Source organism: Mustela nigripes, chromosome 13 (assembly GCF_022355385.1).
Source record: "Mustela nigripes isolate SB6536 chromosome 13, MUSNIG.SB6536, whole genome shotgun sequence".
Classification (NCBI taxonomy): domain Eukaryota; kingdom Metazoa; phylum Chordata; class Mammalia; order Carnivora; family Mustelidae; genus Mustela; species Mustela nigripes.
In genome coordinates, this window is record NC_081569.1 from 36,941,571 (window position 1) to 36,968,653 (window position 27,083).

Consider the following 27,083-nt stretch of genomic DNA (forward strand, 5'->3'; position numbering starts at 1 on the left):
TCGGGCTCTCTGCTCAGCAGGGAGCCTGCTTCCCTCTCTCTCTCTCTGCCTGCCTCTCCATCTACTTGTGATTTCTCTCTGTCAAATAAATAAATAAAATCTTTAAAAAAATAAAAATAAAAAAAAATAAAAACTAATGATGTACTATATGCTGGATAGCTGAACACAATAATAAAAAAATAAAAATTAAAAACATAAATAAAACTATGCCAGAGAAATAAACATCTCAGAAATAGCTCTAGTTTCTAACTTATATAACACCAAAGATACAAACCTTCCCTTTTTTTTTTTTCCCTCACTGGGTTCAATGTTGGAAAGATTTTTATTTATTAAACTGAATTAAATAGTCAAGTTTCTTTTTCCAGTTTTCTACCCTGCAAAAGCTACAACTTATGAAAAGTAACTGAGTTATTTGATTCTAACTAATAGCAAAAAATCTTCAATTTTAAGTAGCTTTTCATCTTTTCAAATATTAGTAATAACCTACAGAACCTTAGGATCCATTTGAGAGTCATTGGCTGGTTAAAATCTCTCACTTTAGAAATGAAGAAAATGAGGCTCAGAAAGGTTTCAACAATGCTTATTAACAAGGCTGAGTCAGCATTCAAGTATCTTGCTTCAAATCTAAGATTTTTAAACTACTGGCCCAGGGCTTATATCACTGTTAATATTTCAGATAGTTATTATCGGTATCAAGTAATAATAACTCAGGGAGAGAGAAACATTTGCCTAAACATATACTTTTATGATACATAACATCTTCAAAATATAAGTGGGAGGTCAATATAGTTAGCCATATATTTAAAAATCTGTAGTCCTCCTTTCCATTATTACATAAATTACAATTAAAATAACTATTCTATGAAAAGTAACACCTCAAAATATCAATTTTTAGTACTAACAGATCTGCAGATTACCTAATAGTAATATGAAATAGAGGAAAAATGCATTATTCCTACCAAACATATTTGGATTCAATTCTGGTTTTGAACTTGAATATTTGCAAGAAAATTAATAGGTGCTTTGATAGACAATAAGCGAATTACTGTCAAAGCACAAACATTTTCGTTCAAATTTATTATTTCTCTAAAGCCAGTGCCAAATAGCTTACAATAGGCATGGCAAAATTACTGAGTTAGTTCAAATCCAACTAACAGCGAAGAATCTTTACATTTGGGATAACTTTTTTTTTGAGTAATATAATTCCCTGACTTCAGCACCACTTTGCACATTTAAAAATTATGGAGGCCCCAAAAGAATTTTTATTTATTTGGGTTATACCTATTGATATTTAACATATTAGAAATTAAAAGAGAAACGGGGTGCCTGGGTGGCCCGGTGGGTTAAGCCGCTGCCTTCGGCTCAGGTCATGATCTCAGGGTCCTGGGATCGAGTCCCGCTTTAGGCTCTCTGCTCAGCAGGGAGTCTGCTTCCCTCTCTCTCTCTCTCTGCCTGCCTCTCCATCTACTTGTGATTTCTCTCTGTCAAATAAATAAATAAAATCTTTAAAAAAAAAAAAAGGAATTAAAAGAGAAATTTCTTAAAATATTTAAGTAATAATAAACCCATTACAGATTAACATAAATAACATTTTTATGAAAACTGACTATATTGCAAACACACAAAATATCAGTGAAAAGAGTGCTACTGTTTTACATTTCTGTAAATTGCTCTAATATCTAGCTAAACTATCGCAGTTTCATATCTGCTTCTGCCTTCAATTTGTTAGAATATGTTGTTTTATTTGAAAAATGGAAAATCTGGCTTCATAAAGATATATAGTTGAAAAAGGGAGTAGTATTTTTTTTTAAGATTTTATTTATTTATTTGACAGACAGAGATCACAAGCAGGCAGAGAAGCAGGCAGAGCGAGGAGGAAGCAGGCTCCCTGCTGAGCAGAGAGCCCAATGTGGGACTCGATCCCAGGACTCTGGGATCATGACCTAAGCTGACAGCAGAGGCAGGGAGTAGTATTTTAATAGCAATTTAGGATAACTACGGATACACTTCTTTGATAATACACCAAAATTCAACAGTTGATATTTTCTTAAGAGATTACTGTAATGTGGCATCTGACTTGGTATTTACTAAACTTTTCATACTTTGTTACATTAAAATCTATCAGTCAGTCTCACACTTTGATTGGATCTTTTATCTATGATTCTGTAACATCATGCACTGGTTCTTTTGAAAATACTGGGGGTTTTTTGGATTATGCTGATCCTCCAAATGTACACAGAATTCATTATACAATAACAAAAAATTGTATTTATTAATTGCACTACCGAGAGGAAAGTCTTTAAGTACTAGGAAGCTACCAAGATCATGGTGGCAAAGACAAGTTTTCCAAAATTCTAATTTGTGCTTGAAAGTGCAATTTTACCCAAGAAATGCTATCAGTGTTTTCTTTTAAATGTGCACTTTGTTCAGTTTTGAGGAAATGTCTGCCAAATAACCAAGACTGAATCACTCACTATGTGTAGCAACCAGACTCTAAAGTGGCCTCCATTATCACCATCCCCTGGCGTTCATGTCCTGCACAATTCCCACCCCTTTGTGTAGGCAAGACATGTGACTTATTTCTAACCAACAGAACAGGAAAGGTAACAGGATATACATGATTTTGTGTATATAACTATATTATGTAAGATCATAATGCCATTCTCCTAAGGATCTTCTCTTGTGGGCTTTGAGCAAGTAAGAAGCCATGTGGGAAAGACCAGTTGGCAAAGCCAGAGACTCCCAGTGTGACAACCGTTAAGAAATTGAACGTTGCCAATTACCATGAGAACTTGGAAGCAGATACCCCTCCAGTCAAGCTTCAGATAAAACTGCAACCTCAGAGTCCACACCTTGAATGTAGCCTGTGAGACTCTGAAGCAAAGGATCCAGCTAAGCCATGACCTGACTTCTGACCCATATAAACTATGAGAAAATAAATGTATGTGGTTTTAAATCATTGTTTATGGTAATATTGATACACAAAAATATATATAATACACCATGGTTTATCAGTCATTCTTTCAAGCAAAAGGAGTCTTCTATTTTTAAAAAGTGGGTAGTTTAGCTCACATTTCAATCACTGGAGTGCTTTTCCTCAAGATAACCACTGAACTTCAGACACAGAAGTGCTTTTGCATACTATCCATTTCATCACACAAAATATTTTTAAAAGACACATATTCAAGGTAGAGATTTTAAAAAATAACATGTTAATACTTCATCAAGGAAATCAAGCATGAATGTATTTTATTGGGAGTGCATGGTGGGAATGAATACAAAAACTACTCATACTTGGTACCACCATCTTGATTCATACTAAGGCACCAGCAGTTTACTCAATATTACTTTTGCATCACCAACGCAAATGTCAACATAGTGGAAAAGGCAAATAGTGTCTTTTATTATTATGACAATAGTACTGACTCCCAAACCCATGAAAGAGTCTCAGGGGACTAAAGACTACACACTGAAAACTACTGCATTAAGGCATTTTAAGTCTATATTTATATATTATATATATATATATATATACTTATGTAAATACAGTAAGTCTGGATTGAAATCCCATATCTAACATTTTGCCAGCTGTGTGCCCTTAAATAAATAATTTAACCTCTGTGAACCTCAATTTCCTCAACTATAAAACAGGATTAATAATAATAATAGTGCATCCTTTACAGGGATGGTTAAGAATTAAATGATTAATTTATGTGTACCATTTAGAAACAAAGCATTACACATAAATATCAACTGTAATATTAACTATTACAATTAACAATTATTATTTATTAACAGTTTTTTAAACTAATTATGAAGATATATTTTCAGAATAAAAATCTATAATGTCCTCTCAAACGTTTTTCCCAATTAAGAACAAAGAACAACTGACCTAATTTACAATCCTAAATAATTTTCCATTATGCAATATACATTATGCTTTTATCATATTTTGGTAATACAATTTTCAATACTTTACCTATTAAACTTAAGCATGTCACCTGATTTAGGAACTGGATGGATGAGTAGTTCCTGTAGTTATTACTCTGGGTACTGGCTAAGATATCATCAAGATAGGGACATTTTCTGATTTTAATTATGCTTCTATTAGATGGCTACCCATGACAACCCAGAATTTTAATTGGTATTGTTTATACTGATAAGTAATATCCAATGTATCCCTGAGCTGTGTAGTTTCAGAAACACTTACAGGTTTAGACAAAGGCTGAACAATAACAGAACTATCGGAAGATCTAGATTCAGGATGAAAATTTACTGGCGACGCAGCCACTGGATTTGATGTTGGGTTGGTGTAGTGTTGACTTGTAGGCTTGAATGCAGCAGTAATACCTGCATTTAAAATTATACAATATATTAAATATATTTTCATATAACTAATGATGTCATACTTCACTTTAAAAGTAAAAAAGTAAAGAATACTGTACCTCGACTGAGTGCACCGTTCTTTACTCCCCTTGAATATGAGCTGGGGTTTACTCTATTCAAAATATCTACAAAAAATTACATTTATTTTAAAATTCATTATTTGAATAAAATATATACTAAGAAAATAGAAATCATGAATTGAAAACAATCAAATAGATTCCTGGAAGGAGTATATAAATTATCACTCGCTTAAAATACAGTTAATTTTAAACATATGTATCTTTACCTACTAAAGAAACAAGATTACTAGCCTTGTTTTATAAAGTTTTTTTTTTATTTTATTATTTATTTGACAGACAGAGATCACAAGTGGGCAGAGAAGCAGGCAGAGAGAGATTGGGGGAGGCAGGCTCCCCACTAGCAGAGAGCCTGATGTGAGGCTCCATCCTAGGACCCCAGAATCATGACCTAAGCCAAAGGCAGAGGCTTTAACCCAGTGAGCCACCCAGGCACCTCACTAGCCTTGTTTTATAGAATAAGAACCACCACACAAAATCCAAAAGCCAGAAGTAAAAGACTGATAAATCTGACTACATACAAGTTAAACTTCCTGCAAAGTTTCTTTTATGGCAAAGAAATATTCCACATAATTAGTAAGAATCTTCCAAAAATTTATGTGTATAGAACCTATAATTAGTGTATCTTTCTTTAAATGGCAACAGGGCTATATCCACTCAGGTTTCTATCACTCAAAACCAAACCCCTATCCAACCTCCATATTCCATTCACACCTTCCCTGGAAGTATCATTATGAGGGATCACACCAGATTATCTGCAGCATTAATCTTGAGTCCTGAAAGGGAAAAACTAGAACAGACTGCAGGCTAAAATTACAGTTTATCAGAGTAACTTATAACTTAAGGGGTTTCAAATCTACCAATATACCAGAATATACCAGAAGTCAATCTGAGCATAATACAGAACTCTCAGGATCACTTTAAAGTTCCTGATTCTGGCATGCAATTTCTGCAAGTCCTAGACTATTTTCTAGTCAAACTAAAATTGGGAAGAGCATGGATGTGCCAAAAATTGCTGGTTACAAAAACATAAAAGCACAAACAAGTCCTAAATGTCATAAAAATTTCCTTTTTCCCTCACAGTAAAAAAGAACCAGATCCCATAAAATAACTCTATGAACTACACGAACACACAAAAGTAGGGCTGTTTTCTGATAATGGCAATGCAATACTCTATACCTAAGCATTACTTATGTCTTATAGAATAAAAACCTTCCTACACAACTTGACACCATTCTCACTCAGAAACTCAAGATTAATTATTACTCAAACCATCAAAGAACTATTGGCTAATGTACTTTTTCGGGGCTGTATTCTACAACACAAGTTTTTACTCCCCTTTCTAGCAGTTCTATATAAACACTTAACTCATATTCCATATATTAAAAATTTTATGGCTTACACAAAAACAGTAATAAAATTCATTTAAATTCTGCGTAACTGTCGAGAAAATAATTTTTACTGGGGTCAGTCTCCTTTTTGACAGAATTACTTTAACATTAATAAACAATGTTCTAGTTGAATATGATTAACAATTTTCTACTAGTATAATTCAACTTGGTCTTAACTGTTATTTTTTCTATGATTCTAACAATTAATTTTATAATATGGTAATACTCCAGTATAAAATGATTACAATGACTAGAAATAGTAATTAAGAGAATATATAATCATGTTCCACTATCATCAACAAGCATGCCATCATGTCTAGCTCAATTTACAATCAAAGTGGCACTCCACCTAGAACCTAAAGATTATCAATCTGCCACAGGAAATGGTATTGAGAATTTAATTGGTTAAGTGATTCTCCCTCTGATAAAACTGAATAAAAGTGCCATTCCAAGTTTAGAGGCAAGAGAAGAAAGAACCAAGCTTTCAGAAGCTTTCAGAAAAGTACTGTCTTAATCACACTTTTGAGCCCTGTCTTGATAAGAAAACTCTATTATGCTGGTCATATTCTTTGTTAAATTCCCCTGGCTTAAACAAGTGAACAAATAAACATATATCTACAATGGGAAATTATTTATTTTCTCCTTCTGCCCTAAAATATGTATATTAGTTCTCTGTACTTTTTTACATTTTTGAGTGGACATTTTAATAAGAGTCATTGGTCACTGCTTTAATATTCTAACAACGTCAAATCCAACTACTCTAACAAAAATCTAATAATCCACAAAGGTACCAAAATATTGTGCTAGACAGCCATGAAAGATTTAAGTATTAACTAACTGCTATATCACCCAAGTACAGTGGCTGTAGACAGTGCTCTTCTCTCTCATGACTATAAACGTGAGTTGCTGGAAGATGAATGTGGTCAGAAGCTGAACCCCCTGTTGGCACACAGGCTAGAGACTGAAATTATTCTCTGCCTATATATTTTGTAGCACTGTATGGATGACACTGTAGTTGCCTGGATGTGAAAACCCCTGTTTGAGACTAAAATTTATTAAGCATATTAGGACATTTGAAGAAAAGTACTGTAACCTCTTCAAGTTCTCTAATTCTGTGTTTAAGGTGTGTGGGGGGGGATAAACAAACGGATGAACAGGTTACTTGGCTCCACTAAAAACTATGATTTCCAATTTCAAAAGACCTCCAATGTATCAGCTAATCTTAGTCTATTTCTTTCCTCACATCTGGTATTTTAACCTTTTACGTCCCTCCTCAAGTCCTTAATCACATCTCATCCTGATTCTATAATTCTCACTCACCGCTCACCAAATCTTTCATCTCTAACTCCTTACAGAGGAACAAGTACCTTATAAAGCAGTTCACAAAGTCTTCCATTAAAAACAGTTATGTTATAAAAATCAGTTCCACTAAAAGTAAATGCTTACTTGAAATTGCTGGTTTTGAACTTGATATCTCTCCAACAAAGATTGGCTCATCATCATCATCATCTTCAACCTCTTTTACTTTCTTCTGCCATGGTTCTAACTCTTCTTCTTCACATTCCATAAAGAGTTCTGCCATTTTTGAATTGTCTAATTTTCAAAAGGAGAGAATTAAACCTTATTTTCAAAAGGAAAAGTAAATACATTTTTTTAAATTCACAAATATTCACATATTTAAGATCCACTCTAATAGCCCTAGTGGCAACTCGTGACTTGATAGTTAGTTCATGGAAGCAAGTGAGAAACTCAGAGCTCACTCTCTAAGATAAAAACTAACAAATTTAGATAAATAGGTAACAGGTGACAGTAGTTATTTACATGAAACCATCGAAACCAGTTCCAGTCTTATGCCTGGAGTATAAGTTTATCTACAAAAGAGACTGCACCTAACCATTATCTGGGGAGTAAACATATTAACAAAGGGGAGATAAACTAAGAATAAGAGGCAACTCATAGGAGATATACTAGAAAAACTGAACCAAATTCAGGAAGTCCAGTCAAAAAACAGGGATGAGGTGCTAAAGTAAAATAAGGGAAACAAAGTGAGACTTATTCCATTCAGGGCAAATTAGACATTTCTTATCTAAAGAAACAGATCAAAGAATGTGGAGTAAATATGAACTTACACCACCTTAGAAGTTCTGACCAAGCACAGAGCTCCTAGGATGAATTTTAAATATTAAATGTTACTCTTAAATGTTAATATTTAAATACTAAATATTAGTGGACAATCAATAAGTACCAGAAACTTGAGGAAAACTTATCTTTTAGACCAAATCAATAAAAATCGTAAAGAATCCTAAGGAAAAGAGATAATGCAGACAGCAAGAAAAATATCAAGAAAAATATATTTAGCATCTTTAGAGATATTAGATAAGAATGTTATAAAAATATTCAGAAAACAAAAAGTTTTAAAAATATGATAGCCAAAAATTTTTAATTCAATTGCTTTTAAAAACTCAAAATATCCCCACAGGTGGAACTAAGAGAAAAATACACACACACACACACACACACAAACTAGATAAAGAAGAGGATACAAGGTTGTCAGAGAAAATCAATTTCAAAATACAACATTCACCTAATAAAATTTACAGAAAGAGAACAGAGAGAAAGCAGAGAGTAGGTTATCTGAGAAGTAATACAGACATATTTCCTAGATTGGAAAACATATGTATCTAGATTGTAAGGCCCCACTAGGTACACAACACAATGATCAAGAAAAGAGTTACATCAAGACACATCGTCATGAAATTCCAGAACAAAAGATAAAAAGATAAGATCTATGGGGTGTGGTGGGGCACAGGGGTTGAGGTGAGGTGGGAAGAACTGTTCATATAAGAAAGGTCAGTAAGAATAAGAACCATAGAATAATAATTTAGTAGAAGACAGTAAATAATACTTCAATAACTTCTTACCAAAATTAGTTTTTAATTTAGAGTTCTTTACGCAGTCAAACTTTTCATCAAGTGTGAGAATAAAGAACAGCAACATCACACAAGATTTACTTCCCTGTAAAACCCTTCTCAGAAAGTTACTAAAGAATCCATAAAAAAGATAAGACTTAACCAAAAAAGAAGACACAGCATGTAGAAAATATGATATTCAATACAATACAAAGTCCCAGGACAAAGCCCACCCGGAAGACAACCAGTCCAGACTAAACTGGATCAGTACTTCAAAAGGAAATATCTCTGGGATACCAAAGAAAAGATTATTAAAATGTAAACTTTTAGGTTACCTGACAAGTTTTATTGTGTAGAAAATTGAATTGAGAGGCTAATGAAGGGTGTGGGAAGATCTGCCTATGGATTTTAATATAACTTAGCAAATGAAAAAAAGTGAAAAGCATTAACAGCTGCACAAGAAAGAAAGAAAGAAAGAAAGAAAAGGGAGAGAGGTAGGAAAGAGGAAAGAAAGGGAGGGAGGGGGAGAGAGAGGAAGGGTAGGTGGGTGAGTGGGAGCGAACAGTAAATGTATGTATTATGTATAACAGAATATTAAAAAGCATATTACAATGCTCATCAGTGAACAGCATTTATTGTAGTCATCATAATGAAACATCAACTATGTATTCTCAAAATATTAAGACAATTATTGGGAGATACCTGGAAGGAAGGGATAGCTCTAAGCAAGCAAAAATTCTCATGATTATTAGAAAGCGGTTAAAATTGATTATGCAACAGACAGCACAACAAATATGCATATATGCACATAATCACTCTTCAAGAAACTATCATTAAGCCATTTAAAGCCTTTTCAGATGGTCTTGACTATGTGCATATACTGCTTTTAAGCTGAGATGGAGAAAAAAAGAAAAGGTGGACAGGAGGGGGAAGAGAAAGAGTACTGAGGACCTAAACTAAAGTAGTCACAGTGGAGATGGATATAAGTGGATCTAACTTAATATACAGAATGAGATGAGGGAGGTCTACCAACCCCCCTCCCAAAAAAACTCTATAGAGTACTGGCTTGACAATATCTTTCATTTATCATTTAAACATAATTATTTCTAAGGGTAATTTTTTATTAGAGTAATGCCACTTCTACTTTTGACTCAAAATTAGGACAATGTTCTACCACCTCTTAAAAGATAAGAAAAAATACTGTAACTAAAACACTTTGGGGATGGCATACAAAGGAAATACCGAATCAAATTAAGAACAATTCTTTCATAAATTTTTAAATTTTTTCCTTTCTATAAAAGTATGTCACAAATTATTTCCTGTCTTAATTTAAATGTTAACAGCCAACCCCCCAAAACAAAAAAGGCCTCTCCATTTTCCCAAATGTCATGAATATCATGAACTGATCCCTTTCTTTTCTAAACTATACTGTTTTATTATATAGAATTCTGCAAGTCAAATGATTAAAAATATTATATGTCCCAAGACCAAACTGAGCTCTTTGAGTGTATTTCCTTCTACACACTAGATAGCCAATAGGCACGTGGTATATACTTTATGGACTAGATAGCCAATAGGCACATAGTATATAATTTATGGACTAGGAAACTAAGTGGTCAGACAATGCTTAATTTTTAAAAATTAGGGAAACTTACTGTATATGGATAATAAAAGTTTCTGATCAGTTGGTGTTATGGGATGAACTATGTTTTTCCAAGATTCCTATGTTAAAGTCCTCACCATCAGTACCTCGGAATATTACTATATTTGGAGACAGGGTCTTTAAAGAGGTAGTGAGGTTAAAATGAAGTTATTGGGGTGGGTGCTAATTCAATATGACTGGTGTCCTTAAAACATGAGACCAGAACATGGATACACACTTGGAGATAAAACCATCTAAAGACATAGGAAGCACATGGGCATCTACAAGCCAAGGAAGGAGCCCTGGTACATATCCTTCCCTCATGGCCCTCAAAAGAAATCAACCCCACCAATACTTTGATCTCATACTTCTAGTCCCCAGAACTGTGAGAAATTCTGAAATGAATTTCTGTTGTTTAAGCCATCCAGTGTATGGTTCTAGGTTATAGAAGCCCTAGCAAATAATACAGAATACAAAGGTCTTCCTCATTCTTCTTAACAGGGCATTGCCACTGTCAATACACTCAGGATAGATTGTTGAGAAAAAAAAAAACTTAAGGACACAAAAGAACTTTATGTTTTTTAGAAATAATAATTTTTTGTCTATGCATAAAAGAAACAGAGGTAATTATGTACACTGAACTAATAGTTATCACTGGGCATAAGAAGAAAAAACATTTCATTTCTACTTTACTCACTTCTTAATTTACATTATCTGTTATGTGAGCATTTGTTACTCTAACAACTTTTAAGTTTTTTTGACTTTAAAAAAATGTGCCTACTTCTCCTCCTTTCTACTGAAGCAAATTTATTAATACAAAAGCCACATATACTAGTATCGGTTGTGGCAGCAACACTTACTTTTTGGCTGAAAAGGGTTGTCGCCCATCAAGTTGCAGAGTTGACGCTCTGTAAATTGTCACCTAAGTACTGACACATGATATCAGTCAATTTTATGAGTCATTTTAAGTAATGCCAAATATTGAAATATGAGACTTGGGGTTCAGAAATTCTTGGATCTAATTTTGATCTCGAAACTCACCATGTGACTCCAGACAAGAGAGTAATTTATATCTCAGTTTTCCTTCCTATAAAATAAAGATACCTAGTATTAGAGTGGATCTCATTAAATTAAATGTACACATACTTAATCTTTTTTCCTACGAAAAGCTCAATTTTTAAGTTTGATATGTCTGACATATACTTGCAACTCACTTTATATATAATTGGTTCATTCTTGAATGAATGCAAATTCAGTAAATAAAATGGTAATTCTATTAAGCACTTACTCCTTGGAAGAAGTCTGATTTATTAACCTACAAATAATTTTTTAAAGTGTCCTTTTATAAAAATGAGTAATCACTTTATGATGTATTGTTTTAGCAAGTCTGAATTTTCAAATACTAAGAATACTAATCTTTAACTATAACCTATTCAGATTTCAGACATAAATGTAATTATTTCCACAAAAAAAACTTTAAATAAATTTTAGTTTATATGTTTCTGATTTTTTATCAAAGACCTTAAAAGGGAAAGAAAATTAATTGGAAAGGGAGAGCAAATTAATTGGACATATTTCATCATAGATTAATTCATTCAAAAGTAACTACTCATTGGCATGCCTGGGCTAGCTCAGTCAAAAGAGCATACGACTCTTGTTCTCAGCGTAGTTCGACGCCCAGGCTGGTGTAGAGATTACTAAAAAAATAAATAAATAAACCAAAAAAAAAAAAACAGTAAGAACTCATTGCCTTCTAAATGCAAGATAATGTGCTAAGTTCTAGGGAAAAAACAGAAATGAGTAAGTCATGGTCCTTGCCTTCAGAAATTTATAATCTAATATACCTATATTTCTTTGGGATTGAAAAGATATTGCTATTAGAATAAAAATTATCAAAAAGAAATTTTAATTCATTTATTTAAAACAAGAATTATTCTGGATCCCCAAACACCAACAGCATAAATTTTATAAAAATTACAAATTTTAAAATAACTTTTAGTTATAAAGCAAAAAAAGATAAAAACTAGACACCAGATACCTAAAATACTAAAATGCACACTAATTCAATCTTTATATTTCTCCTTATCCTCAGGCTGACACAAGCAAATTTTCCTGCTTTCTAGTTTCCAACTTAATTGGACTTCATTAATCCACAGGGAAAAATAACTCATTTTAATTTCAGAAGTTACTGTTATAAATGTTCTAAATAGTATCACAGGAGTCTCTAACGGATTTTTTTTTTAAGATTTATTGATTTATTTGAGAGAGAGAGAACACGGAGCAGAGGGAGGTGCAGAGGGAGAATGACAGAGAATCCTCAAGCAGACTCTACTGAGCACAGAGCCCCAAACGGGGCTCAATACCATGACCCTAAGATCATGACCTGAAACAAAATCAAAAGTTGGACACTTAAACAACTGAGCCACCCGTGGGCCAAGACTCTAATATATTTTGTGTTTAAATGAATTCACCAAGTTCTGAAGTCTATTTAAATCTCATTAACTCAATTATTTGAAAAGTTGTAGCATACCTCTAAACTATTATTAATATTATGAATATGTCAAGGAGATAAATACATGACAATTTTTGCTCATGTTAAGGACCTAATTGTCAGCTAGAGTATTTTTCAAGAGCCACAATTATACAGCTTATGAGACTCAAATATAATATTTTTTATTTCAGTAGTTATGCTGGGTTCTAATAATGGTTATATTGAATATTATATAGTTGACATATATGCATTTTTTGCTAGGTGATCATATAAATATCTCTTGCCAAAACTGAAATTAGTATTCAATTTACAAATATTCAATTAATGACTGCCTTGTCAATACGAACAGACATCTACTGCCTGCTATGATAGAGATGACTTTAAGATAACCTACTTCAAAAGCTCAAGGAAACCTCAGAAACCTCAACTGATGTAGTCTCAAACACACTATAAAGTTGGAAATCCTCAGATGTAATTAGAACCATAATTTCAGCCTAAAGCTGTATTACATAATATAGTAGCCATTAGCCACATGTGACTATTTAAGTTTAAACTAATTAAAATTAAGTAAAATTTAAAATTCAGTTCCTCAGTTTTACTAGCCATATTTCAAATGCTAAAAGCCACATGTGGCTGGTAGCTACTCTACTGGACAATAAAGCTACAGAACACTTCCAATGGACAACACGGGACTAAAGAATCATTGCCATATCTTGTTCTGAATAATAAACACTTTCATGAATTCCTTTGGCATCTTAGCCATTGAAGCATGTCAAAATTACCACCATAAACACCTCTCAGGTCACCACTTCAGAATTTTGGTGGTAAGGAATGGAATTCTAAGAAGGATTAAATCAGCTACCACGGAAGTAGTACCACGGAAGTAGAATATCCAGCAAAGGTGGGGATCTCAAAGTTCCAAAATGTCTCTAATAGCCGCTATGGCTCAGACTGAGCCCCAAAATAGCCAGAAAAAGAGAACACTCAATTTCAGCTACTGACTTGTTTTATGACCATGTTTAATACACTTGTTTCTATGAAGAAAAAATAAATTCCAATTAACTGACTTATCAAATACTTTTTAGAAAATCATTCATTTACTGTTGGAGACTGCTCACATAAATATTTTTAATTACTATCTTACTATATTATTTTAGCTTTTATACATCTAAAATTAAACAATACCTTAAATAATTTTTTCTACAGATATTTAAAAAAATCAATGGAAATGTAGGTCTAAATTTTTAATTGTTAGAAAAATTTACTTTTATCCATTCAGAGGTATTACCTGATACCATATCACTGTGTTAAATAAAGGTAATGCATTTTCTCTGGTACCTAAGCACAAAATATGGCAGGTGTGTTATGTACTGGATATAGTTCTATTTACTTTCTGATAAAAGATTAAGCAATTCTACAAACCACAACTGTAGAGTTTGCACATGAAGAAAGACCATTAGGCCAGAAGCCAGAAGAACCACATCATAGCCTCAGCATTGCTACAACTTTCAATCAAATCACCTTACAATTCTGGGTCTCGGCTCTAATAATCTCTACAGCCTAATTTAGCTTTATACTGTATACTGTGTACTTTAAACATTTATTAACAATAAACAGTAAAACATGGTGAAGAATGAATGCCACATTCAAATTCTGACTCAACCATTTATGATGACCTTGGGAAAGTTAATCTCTGTGCCTTGCTTCACTATACATATGTAACTTATTTCAGAAAGTTATAGTGAAAATTAAATTAGATAACACACATAAAGCATAGAACTCAGTGCCTGGCACACAGAAATCATCCAATAAATCTTAACAATTTTTAATTCTGTGCTTAATACCATTTTCAAGAACCCTAAGAACAGATCACAATTTTGTTAGTATACTAGAATTTAAAAGCTATCAGCTGAGCATTCAGAAATTTTTTTTTTTTAAGATCTTCATTGCAATAGTATTTCACATGATGACATGTTAGTTTTGTAAGTATACCTTCTAGAATGTAGAGGTCAAAATCTATCCTACCATATTTTCATCTTTTTAAGGAAGAAGCATTTGAAAACTAGTGAAAACACATAAAAAATTTTATACCTTCATATAAATGTAACACACAGACCTAAAATGTATCAATACTGTTAAATTACATATTACTGGTCTCATGGAATAAAACAAATACCTAATTCAAAGATACCAGCAGATAAAAATTAACATTTGGATAAAGTACCTTATACCATTTCCATAGAAAAAAAAAAACTTTCATTTTACATCCATCACTGTATTTTAATTTCTAAAAAAATCCTTTTTAAAAATGAGTAAGCAGCAAGTAAAATGAAAAAGTGAGGAATATGGTGAATGGTTGAATTGAAATGATGAATGGTCCATCTCCCCAGACCCAAAAGTTATTCAATGAAATAATCTGAAAAACCACATTATAAAGCTAATCTTTGTTTTTTTCTCATTATAAAGATAATGTTTTAATTGGGGGCCTGCATTCCTAACCAAGAAATTGGCAACATCAAAAACCAGATTAACATAAAAGGAAAAATACAAAACCAAAATTAATATAATCATTTTAAATACTGAAATTATTCAAAATAAGGAAAGCATATACAAATAATGTTCAACTAACTCTTAAATTATGTCTAAGACTAACAACCTAGCTGTAAGAAACACTAAACCTTTAATAATTTTACTTATATACTTAGAAGAATTTTTCAGCAGAATGATTTTGATGACATAGGATCACCAGAACACTGTCATTTTTTCCTCTCACGCAATTCACAAGAAACCGGGTATTCAAATCATTCCACTAACTTTAAAACTTAGGTTTACAGTCTATTTCATTTTATAAACAATTCTTCAGTCTTTGTGACTAATGGCATACCGAAATGGAGGTCTATTCCAAATGGACAGAGCTTTAAGGATTCAAAGTGAGTTCTTTACTGTGAATAACAATTTAGTATTTCCAACCCTGGTTCTGTGATCTCTCAAAAATTTCCAGCTATCTCAAGCTGATACTAGAAAATTCATTTTAATGTTAATTATCTTAAAAACATACATAGTCTTTTGAGGACAGAGAGCCATTTTAAAAATTCCACTTCTATATCACCTGAATATCCATCACCTATTGATCCCATCATGGAAATTAACTGTAACAGGGTTAGGAAAACAGAGAAGGATGATGTGTACCTTGGCATATAAATCACACAAATACAAACCTTATAGCATAAGGAATAAACCCTATATAATTAAAAAAGACCAGAACTATTTCATAAAATTCAGATGTTTAAATATGAAATTTTATAAAGAAATGAACTTATTAATTTATAAACATTAAGCAGATGAAACCCAATTTCAAATAAATACAAATACAAATTAAAGTACTTCCCCCTTTTACGCCTCTTATTTTTTAAAACACTTTATTGTTAGAAAACTCAGTACCTATACTTCTTTAGAATCAGTCCAGTTAATCGGTTACTGTTAAAAACCAGACTTATTCTTGAAAAGGGCACATTTCAACCACACAAAATGTACAGTTAGAAACATCTGATCACTAGCCCCTAAACACTACAGACAAAATACTGGGGGAATTATAGAAACTTTAGAAGATAACTCACCAAATCTTAACCAATTTCTGAAAGATTCTAATTTTTATTTTAAGCAGAATACTACATTCTGAAAATGGTCATTCCAAGAGTAGGAGGAAAGGTCCCCCCAAAGAGGAGAATATACTGGATATACAGTATTATTTTTTAAATAAACCAAACATCTCAAAAGTCATTTTAAAAAAAAGATCATACATGTAGCAATGTTAACAGTGAACAGGCAAAGAAAGAAAGAAAGAAGGGGATGGGTTGGAACTCAGCCTTGATTGGAATTAATGGGGAAAAGGACAGAAAGGAAAAGCAGCATTCCATGCAGAAATAACAGCATGTATGTACAAAAGATCTAAGGCACAGCAAATATAAGAAACTGGAGGAAAAAATAAAAACCCTAGTGTGAGTGGAAAAGAAAAGGGTATCCCCTAGGAGATAAGACAGAAGTCAAACAACACAGCACCCTAGAGATCATATTGGGAATTTTTTCCTTAACCCAAAAGCAATGGGAAGCCAAGGAGGGGATTTTCAGCAAGAACTGATACAATCAGATTTGTGATATAATGTCAAAATAACAGAATTTGAGACTAAAAGACACAGTGGTTTTATTCTATTGTCCTAATCAATCCCCACTTGGCATACTATATATGGCTACGTCCCCTTCAACTATAAATAACAGAAAACCCAATTCAAAGTGGCTTAAGCAAAAGAGAATTCCTCAGCTCATTTACAGAACTAAATACAGGTACAATTTAAACAATGATATGTAAATCTAGATTTTGTATCTCCATTCCTGGATTTTTCTTTCTCTATGTTGTTTCTACTCTCAGAAGAGACTTCCCACTGTGAATGACTATACCAGCTCCAACTTAACACCTTCCAAGTTTCAAGTCTAGGGCAGTAATAGTGGACTAGCTCTGATTGGAGTTAATTGGTTTGGCTTAAGTCCTATGTCCTTCCCAAATCCAATTATTGCTAAGGACTTGTAATAAATGGGTTTAGTCCTACAGCCCAAGCTCGCCCTGGTACCAGAGATAGAAGAAAGGCAACCAACCGAAAACAATAACAAAAAAAATTCCAGTAAGATAAAGATTTTCCCAAAGGATAATCAAGATATCTGTTACCAAAGTAGGAAGGAAGATGCTGGATAAACAAAAATATATGTTCATTATAATGAATTAGAATTAGAGCTCTGTCTCAGTCAAAAGACTAAAGATATTTAACCTAGGAAACATGAGATTGTGGGTTAGAGGTGTTAGAAGTAAAAATAATTTACATATTATTTTTAAGTTTGTGATGAGAAAGAAGGAAAGAGGATAACTTATTCTTTGTGATTCAAGTGATAACAATATTAGTAATATTTACTTGCTTTGAGTAAACTAGAGAATTTCATTCCTAGTGCTGAGCTTCAACACTACTTAATTCATTATATACTATTATGTTATCATATTACAAATTATGCTATTTATAATAACAACTTCATTACCATTAAATGCATACATTACTTTGTCTGATCCTCAAAAATTCTATGATGTAGACACTCTTATCATCCTCACTTTAAAGCTGTAGAAACTGAATTACAGAGGTTAAGTACCTTGCACAAAGTAACACAACTAAGAATAGAGCATGGATTCAAATCTAGGCACTTAAAAGGCCAGAGATTTCAGCCACATACCACTTGCCTCTATCAGGAACAAGACCAAAATTACAGGGAAGCAGATTTCATCTCAACCTAAGAACAAAACAATTAACAGTTTAAGTATCAGGAAATGAGATGAACTCAAGATCTGATATATCACCAAAGAAAAATATAAAATATTTAAGCATTATATAATTGAAATGGTCACTTTCAACATCTCCAAGGGCTCTTCCAACCCTAATATTATAAACATAACCACCTGTTACAGGGATATAAATTTTTACCTACACAGAAACAAAGGGAATTTATTATTTCAGTTTAAAACAAACAAACAAATAAACAAACAACTGTTCTGAGAATGTTGAACTATGAAATGCCATTTCGGTATTATGAATAAAGTCTTTTGGTAATCAACCTACCATACCCAGATATTTTCTAGAAACTTTCAAGTTTAATGTAATGAATGAAGCAACAGGGCGGAAGTTCAACACTTAGGATAAAATTCTTGAGTTTACTCAAAGCAAGTAAATTCCTAAAGAAAGAATAATAACTGAAAAAAAAATAGTGGATATTTTTAAACAATATAAATTGCATTTTAACAAACCTGTTTGATGTCAACTCCCAATGATATCAAGTTCTACTTCACAGACACTGATTCAGAGCAAAATCTGAAATCTCAAATCATGATAAATCCATTTTTGAAATTTTAACATTTCTGATAAAGTTTTTTTAATGTAAAAGCACTAAGTAGAAGGCCTGTGCTTCAGTAGACTGCTTACATCTACAATCAATCTAAACCAGCAGAGCTTAAAAGCTTCTATGTAAAAGGAACCCTTCTTCATAAGGATATGGGGACTCTCTCTTTGCACCACCTCCATTTCATCCAAGTAAAACCTCTGCTGACCCTGATGCAGGCTGCAGTCCCTTTGCTCTAGTTATCACTATGCATTCTGTCACTCAAAACTAAGTTGAGCACAGCAGTGCAGCTACTACATTTTCTACTGCACAGTATTCTACTCAAGGTATCCAACGGAAGATCCCCATAACCCTCCCCCTGCCAAATCAAATTACCCTTTCTTCATCTACATTTTCCTTGTTTTAGCCCAATTTCTTCAAACATCCTCCTCGAAATCTGTTTATATGACAATAGACTGGTTCTCTACCCACCTCCTCCTATTTAACTCTATACAGATTCTCCATGTTCTCTTGCTCCTTTAAATGGTATAAAATCGGGTTTTTCATAGAGTTTAGTCCTTAGCCCTGCACAAATTGTTCCCTAAATGACAGATCTAATGCACTCCACAGTCTTAGCTATCAGTTCTCAACAGCAGCCTATAAAATCATCAAATATTAATCTCCAACCCTGACTCCTCAACTAAATTCCAGCCTGTCATCTCTTAACTGCTGAAAAGTGCTATCTGGATATTTAAACTCACGTCAAATTCAGTATGTCCAGAACTGAACATAACTTCTCCACAAAAATTAGCCCTACAGCATTATTCATAACAGCCAAGAAGTGAAAACAAGCCAAATGTTCATCAACTGATAGATGAATAAACAAAATGACATATTCATACAATGGAATATTATTCAACAGTAAAAACTGAAGTACTGATTCACGCTAAATTGATGAATCTTGAGAACATTATGCTAAGTGAAAGAAGTCAGTCACATATTGTATGGCTCTATTAATATCAAGTGTCAAGAACAAGCAAATAATCCACAGAGACAGAAAGTACATTTGTGGTTGCCAAGACTTGTGGGGTGGGGAAAATGGGGAGAGATTACTTAATGGGTAATGGGTTTCCCTTTGAGAAGCTGAAACTACTATTCTGAGATTAGTGTTGATACTTGTTTAACACCGTGAGTGTACTAAATGCCACTGCATTGTACTTTTTAAAATAATTTAAATGGTGAACTTAATGTTACATTAACCTTACTTCAGTTATAAAAATTAGTCTGTCTCTATGGATTATTTGATACTACAGGGTTTCAGTTAATCATTTTTTATTACAGAGGAGCTCTGAAGGTAAAGTTGGGAAGGGAAGAAAAATGGTAACAATAAAAAATTTTTTGGAACAGAAACTTCAAGGAGTAACTTTCAAAGTACTACCCACATTCATTACAGATGGAGTGGAAACAGCTGAAAATAGAGAAGCAGGCAGGTTTAATATATGCGTTGGAAAGAGGTGGAACTCTGTATATTTAATGGTCCAAATTAACCATTAACCTTCAATATACTATCAGAATCCATAAAAACAATTCTAGTTTTTTATTTTCTTTCTTGAGTAGTTCTAGTTGTAAAGATTGACGTTTTACGGCTTTTATTGTTTCCTGGAAATCTTCAAACAACATCTTATTACTTTTAAATAGAATAAAACTCATTGTATTTTACAATTACTATGTAAGCCTACAGAATCCTTTTATAAATCTGAGATACATTATGTGATTTTAGTTGATTTTATTTTTCCTACCACTTGAAATATTTTGCTAATTCCATCATCCTAGGTATTACCTCACCATTGCTAAAAAAAATTCCCAACTATGCTTACAAGAAAAACAAAATAAGAAATTTAAGAATGATTTAATTGCCTAGGATAATGCAACAATGAAATAAATCATCACTATGCTTTATCTTTCACTTTTCTTGTCTTTATTTTCTTATTGCTTTGCACAAAATACTGAATCAACTTTCAAAAAGATATATAAGACTGAAGACATCATCTCTGCAGTCTGCACCGAGAAGAAAAAACTTTACTTCTACCCTTTTATGTTGCAGTTCCTGGGGAGCTGTGGATTAAACTAACAAAAAAACAGAGTAATAGGAGGGAAAGCACATAATTTTTATTAGTATTTATATACACGGGAATTCACAAAAAAGAAGTAAAGCTCAAAGTGGTCAGACTCAAGGTCTTCTATACCATTTTAACAAAGGAAAGGGGATTAGAGCTTTGAAAGACAATAAATCATGGAGAAGTAACTACAATATACATGGGAGAACTAATGGAAGATAAGGGTTATTATTCTCATTAAGTCTGCTTATGCAAATTCATCTTGCTATTAACTCTCCATCTCAAGTAGTAAGAGTCACTCTTCCTTTCCATGGATAAGGGGGGAAATATCTTCAAAAGGGATATTGGGCACCTGGGTGGCTCAGTTGGTTGAGCAACTGCCTTCAGCTCAGGTCATGATCCCAGACTTCCCAGATGGAGTCCCACACAGGCTCCCAGCTCCTTGGGGAGTCTGCTTCTCCCTCTGACCTTCTCCTCTCTCATGCTCTCACTCCTTCTCCCTCAAATAAATAAATAAAATCTTTTTTAAAAAGGGGGGGGGATATTTATGACTGGCTTTTAGGTGGATAACAAGAGAACAGAAAACAGCTTTTGTTTCTATTAATTCTAAATTGCCATCTACTCAAAATAATCCTTAGGTCAAAGAGACATATGTTAGCACAGCATATGCTGATCTTCATTTGTCTTTAGTTTTTACTGAATCCAGTTAAGAACTCAGAGCTTTCATTTTCTGCTCATTTTGGAACAAAAGAAAACTGGCAGAGGTCACATTTCACCATTAATAGGTAAACCTAAAAATGAACCCAAAGACAGACAGCAAGCACCTTAGACTTAATATTAGACAAAATCTGGGAAATCTCCTACTGAATCTTCAGAGGAGAGTAACTTGGTACAGTTCCTAAGTGGACAAGTGTTGAATGCAGGTATATACGATGGTGACTAGAAGGAAACAGATGATGTGGGAAATTTTTTAATTCACTGGATTGGTTATGCTAACTGGCATCTACAAATCTAGAACTGAAAATATCTTACAATTATGAAGCAAAGAAGATTGCCAGCTTCCCTTCAACAAAATTAAGAACGCTCAAACTTTCGAAAAATTCTTTAAGTACTGCATTTAATGACACATTTAATGCAAAAAAGCCCTGGAATGATAAGCTAGAATTTATCATTAGTATTTTAAATATCAAATCAATATTTATAAGATGGAAACATCCCAGGTTCACATGACAGCTGGTAAGTAGTTAGTCACATTCAATGTTGCCCATTTCAAGTATATATACACCTTCAAAACCCAGAAAATAGATATAAAAATCTGGACAACATGGGACAGTGAAACATCCTAAGCTTGAAAGATGTAAATCTACACAGAGCTTCAGAAAAGGAGAAAGAGTAGAACCAAGATTAATACAAAAATTACAAGAATAGGGGCGCCTGGGTGGCTCAGTGGGTTAAAGCCTCTGCCTTCGGCTCAGGTCATGATCCCAGAGTCCTGGGATCGAGCCCCACATCGGGCTCTCTGCTCAGCAGGGAGCCTGCTTCCCCCTCTCTCTCTCTGCCTGCCTCTCTGCCTACTTGTGATCTCTGCCTGTCAAATAAATAAATAAAATCTTTAAAAAAAAAATTACAAGAATGGACAAAAGAATTTAAAATTTCTGTCAGGAATACAACTTGTGACAAACTTTTTGTAAGTGTAGAACTGGCTTAATATGACCCAACAAGAAATTTTCTTGATCTGGCAATATCAGGAAAAATAGGGTTGAACTTCTATGGATTTTCACAAATGAGAAGCAAGAAAAGTCAACTGCACATAATCTGGACTTCATACATATTTGATGAAGAAATACTTTTCCTAAGAAAAACCAGTTTTTCTTCTCAGCTCAATGCATTCCCAAGCATAAATGAATTCAAAAACCCTTTCAGGGGTGCCTGGGTGGCTCAGCCTGCTGAGCAACCAGCTCTTGATTTTGGCTCTGGTCATAAGATCAGGGTGCTGGGACCAAGCCCTGCACTTAGCAGGGAGTCTGCTTGAGGATTCTTTCTCTCCCTCTCCCCCAATTTGCACACTCTCTAAAAATATATAAATCTTAGAAAAACAAAAACAAAAACCAACCTTGCATAAATTAACATGGAGAGCCCTATTATGAAAAAACTACAGGAGAGGTAGATACACTCATTAAGAGGGTCAGAACCTATACCGAAAGGAATGACACAGGAAAAGCTTCAATTACCAAGAAGACTCTTCCTCATGCATCTAGGAAAAGAACTTGTGGAAACCAGGGAAAGAATTTTGTCTAACCCTTCAACCACAATGTTTTTTTGCACATTTTTTATCCTGAAAGTGGGAAGAATAAAGGAAGATGTTCTTTGTGTGCATATAAAAACTAGAGAAGTCTGCATATTCACTGTAGGGATGGTATGCAATTAGATGCAGAATATGTATTTGTTTTTCATGTCTCAAGATATATACAAAGGGATAATGTTTAAATTCTAATTAAAAGCTCTAATGAGTTGTTTTACATAATCCCTTATTTTTCTGTAAATTATATAATGAAATTTATATAAAATAATTTAAAGTGTAAAAAAAAAAATAGTTCCTTTAAATCTAGATGGTGAATAGCAGTAAGCTACTTTTCCTGTTATGAGTTGAGTCCTTAAAAGAAAATTACTTTGTAGAAACGAATAAAAATTCCATATACACATTTGATACAAATTATCAAGTAAATCATTATTTTTATCTTTAAAATAATCTGACTGAGAAATCAGATTTTTTGAGTCCTCTGAAGCAGGATTATATATTTAATTAGTAAACAGGTCATAAATAAATATATCTCACCTTTCAAAAGTTACTTTTGAAGCGTAACAAAACATGTTGTCAATAATCTCCAATTTCCTGTCACCTAAAACTATAGTTTACTTTCTATTTACCAGAATTGCTTCTCCATTCAGATACAACCCCTGCTGAATTTGTACAGGGGGAAAAAAAAATCTTTGTATGGTTCTAAGTGTTCTCTTGAATAAATAAAGCAAGTGTGGAAGGAGGAGTGTACAAAAATTATATGTTCTTGTCCTTTGCCTTCTTGTCTCCTACTAAAAACGCCAATTCAGAGCAGTAAAACACTGGACTAAAGAAGCAGAACTGGACTAGATAGTGTTAACTGGTACAAATGGTTGAAATGGGAATGCTGAGATTTGTAGTTCTCCAACATTTAACTAAGAACTTTCCTAATCACAGCTCACTACTGCTACAAGGGCCCTGAACAAACTTGGAAAGCAGGTGAAGTCTGTGACATCTCTGATGTCTGGCTCCAATGGCACTGGATAGCAGCAATTCAAAGTTCCCTAAACTAGTAAATTGGTCCTATCCAACTTTCTTTCACCCCCATTTCTAGAGGATTGCTCCCAATGATTTCATTATCAGATTACTGCAGGTAAATTCATGCCAATACTAATGCCAAAATATCACTCCCTACATTACTTGCTAATTGCGAAAGAAAAAGCTTAGCGTGGAAAGATAAGTCTGTCACCGTTTTATTGGAGAGATCAAATTTAGGAATACTAATAGGGTAACATATAACCCTCCTTTATGTGCCTTCTGATGTTGAATAATGTGAAGTACACTGCATGACTTGGGTATTTTTGCCAAAAATAGTAAGCCTGATCTACACAAGCCTTCAGATTTACAAGTTTACAGAAAATACAGGGGTAGAGGGTATAATTTAAACCTAATGAAGAGGAAACTATCAGTAAAATACAGAATGGGGGTTATTCTACAAGACTACTGGTAGCCTGGTCTCTTCAAAAGGTCAATGTCATCCCCCCCCCACAAAAAAAAGAGAGAGAGAACTACACTAAATTAAAAGAAACTAACAGAAACAAACGTACATGATTGGATACTGGTTCCAAAATAAATGACTAAGAAGGACATTTTCGGGACAAAGGGGAAAATGTGAATACATACTACATATCTATATTAGATTGTAGAGATTATACTTCAGTACAATTACAGTATTGTGCTTATACAGAAAATTGGTCTTATTCTTATGACATCCATATAGACACATCAACAGGACTTAGGTGTGAACTGTCATGATACCTGCAATGTGCTCTGAAAATGTTCACCAAAAAACATGTAAGATAAGCAGATAAAGGAAATGTGGCAAGATGGCAACACTTTTAAAACTAGGTGGTACATATGAATGTGCAAATGGGCTATTCTTCAATTTTTCAGTATGTTTGGGGGAAAAAATTAACCTGAAAACTTCAGTAATAAAAGTTGAAAAGCTAAAAGCAAACTCTTAAAAACAGAAATGTAAAAGGAGCAGTTGAATATTTCTTAAATTTTGTAGGTGAGCCTCCCTGCTTCTCCTCAGTCAGCTTATTCCCACAAAAGAAATATAATACACTGAACTGAGCACTGAACGAGAAATCAGGAGACCTAAGGTTCTAGAAATGGTTCTATCCCTTCCTAGACATGACCTCATTAAAGACGTCTCCCTGAGGCTCTCTTTCCTCATCTTCGAAACCGTTCCATAAACACAGAACAGTCCAAAAGGGGTCTAAGAGGTACAAATCAAGCGTATCGATGGCAGATACAAATGCAAGATACAATTATAACGGTATTGGTACTGATGTTTTAAACATTAACAGCACACAGCCCTAACAATTCTCCAAGCAAACCTGTGCCTTCCGTGGCACAGCAAGTTTCCGCTTAGCCTGAGTTGTCACTAATCCCCCCAAGGCAGGACTTATCACAAATGCTATGAGGTGGCTTTTGTCCTTTAAAACTCTCCTCCTAGGTTTCAATTTTATATCTAATGGCATTAAAAGACGTCAAATTCTTGAGACCCAGTCCAAATCTGAAAACAACGACGTTTACGTCCACAGAATTTTCAAAAACAAATCTCTGCAAACAAAGAGAACCCCTTGGACCAAGGTCTTCCCGTGCTTGCACAAGAAGCGGGTTCCCTTTGAGGTCTCTCTTCTCTAGCAAGATTTCTCCTTAAAAGCCTTCAAACTTGAGCTAAGTTGGGAGGTACTCCCTTCATCTGTAGAGCAGGATAAAACCTCAGAGTGAGCTCATTCTTTCCGTCTCATTAAGTGAAACCTGAAAATTGTGTATCCAACTCCACGTTTCTCCTCAGGGCCCTTCTGTAGACAATAACGGGCAGAGCAGGGAAGTCCCTTTGACAAGAACGAGGGTGTGAGCGTGGGAGGACTGGTCACCTGGGCGGGAGGTGGAGGGTAGGGGGGACAGGGGCCCTGGGGCCCCGGGTGCCTGGAAGTTCGGAACCCCCTCCGGTCTCCGTCTATCATGAAGAGACTCGGGGGAGCGTTGTTGTTGGGGAAGCATGGGTCCTCGCCAAACAAAATGTACAGCGGACCAAGGGGAGCAGTAGAGAGAAAAGCCAAACCCAGGCTGGGGGCAAACAGGCGCACAGGCCCCGGGAGCCGAGGTGGAGGAGACGGAGGAGGTGCAGGAGGCGGAGGAGGCGAAGGAGGCGGAGGAGGAGACGGAGGAAGAGGTGGCGGAGGCCTGCGCGGCTCCGGCCTGCCGCACCAAGCCGTCCGCCGCGTCGCGCCGGGATCCCTCCCCCGCCGGGGCCGGCGCAAGATGGCCGTCCGGCCGCCGCCGCGCAGCCGGTCCCCTCCCCCGCGCCCTGGGCGCTCTCGGCAAACCGCGCCGGCCTCGACACCCCCGGCCCAGCGCCCCCGGAGTGAGGCGGCGCAGGCCGCGCGGGAGGGCCTCTGCCTGCTGCAGCGCGGGGCGGGCGGGGGCGGGGGGCGCTTACCGTGAGCGGAGCGGATCGGCCTGACTGGGGCCCTGAGGAGGAGGAGAAAGAGGAGGAGGAAAAGGAGGAGCACGAAAAACTACACAGCGGCGACGGCGGCGGCTCCCATTGCGGAGCAGCAGCTGAGCCGTGGGAAGGGGGGGGTTCTCGTGGAGCCGGCGCGCTGCCTCATGGGTAGGCTCCGGGTCAGCCTCCGCGCGTCCGGGTTCCCTGTCTTCTCGCCGACGCGGGAGGCGGGCGCGGGCATGTGCGTCGCGCCGCAGGCCCTCGAAGGCCGCGGCGCCCCGCCACGCGCCTGCCGCGGGCGAGGGCCAGGGCTGGGCTTGGCGAGACTGTGGGTGGCCACCGGCTTGTTCCTTGCCGGCCGG

General features: G+C 35.1%; 1 protein-coding gene across 9 annotated transcripts in view; it reads right to left on the bottom strand.

Annotated features, from left to right (window-relative positions):
* ZNF280D (zinc finger protein 280D) overlaps positions 1-26,870 on the bottom strand; it is a 136,987-nt gene extending 110,117 nt beyond the window's left edge. For 3 of the 9 annotated variants that reach the window (XM_059371982.1, XM_059371990.1, XM_059371991.1), the window contains exons 1-6: positions 26,716-26,751; positions 11,447-11,492; positions 11,266-11,334; positions 7,301-7,447; positions 4,446-4,511; positions 4,211-4,350 (exon numbers count right to left, since the gene is read on the bottom strand). In XM_059371982.1, the coding sequence (XP_059227965.1) occupies positions 4,211-4,350; positions 4,446-4,511; positions 7,301-7,447; positions 11,266-11,293 (381 nt within the window). In that variant the 5' untranslated portion in view covers positions 11,294-11,334; positions 11,447-11,492; positions 26,716-26,751. Of the gene's footprint in view, positions 1-4,210; positions 4,351-4,445; positions 4,512-7,300; positions 7,448-11,265; positions 11,335-11,446; positions 11,493-18,167; positions 18,225-26,715 lie in introns of all 9 variants that reach the window. The other 6 variants (XM_059371984.1, XM_059371983.1, XM_059371988.1 and 3 more) reach the window with 6 other exon arrangements.
* Positions 26,871-27,083: the final 213 nt, after the last annotated feature.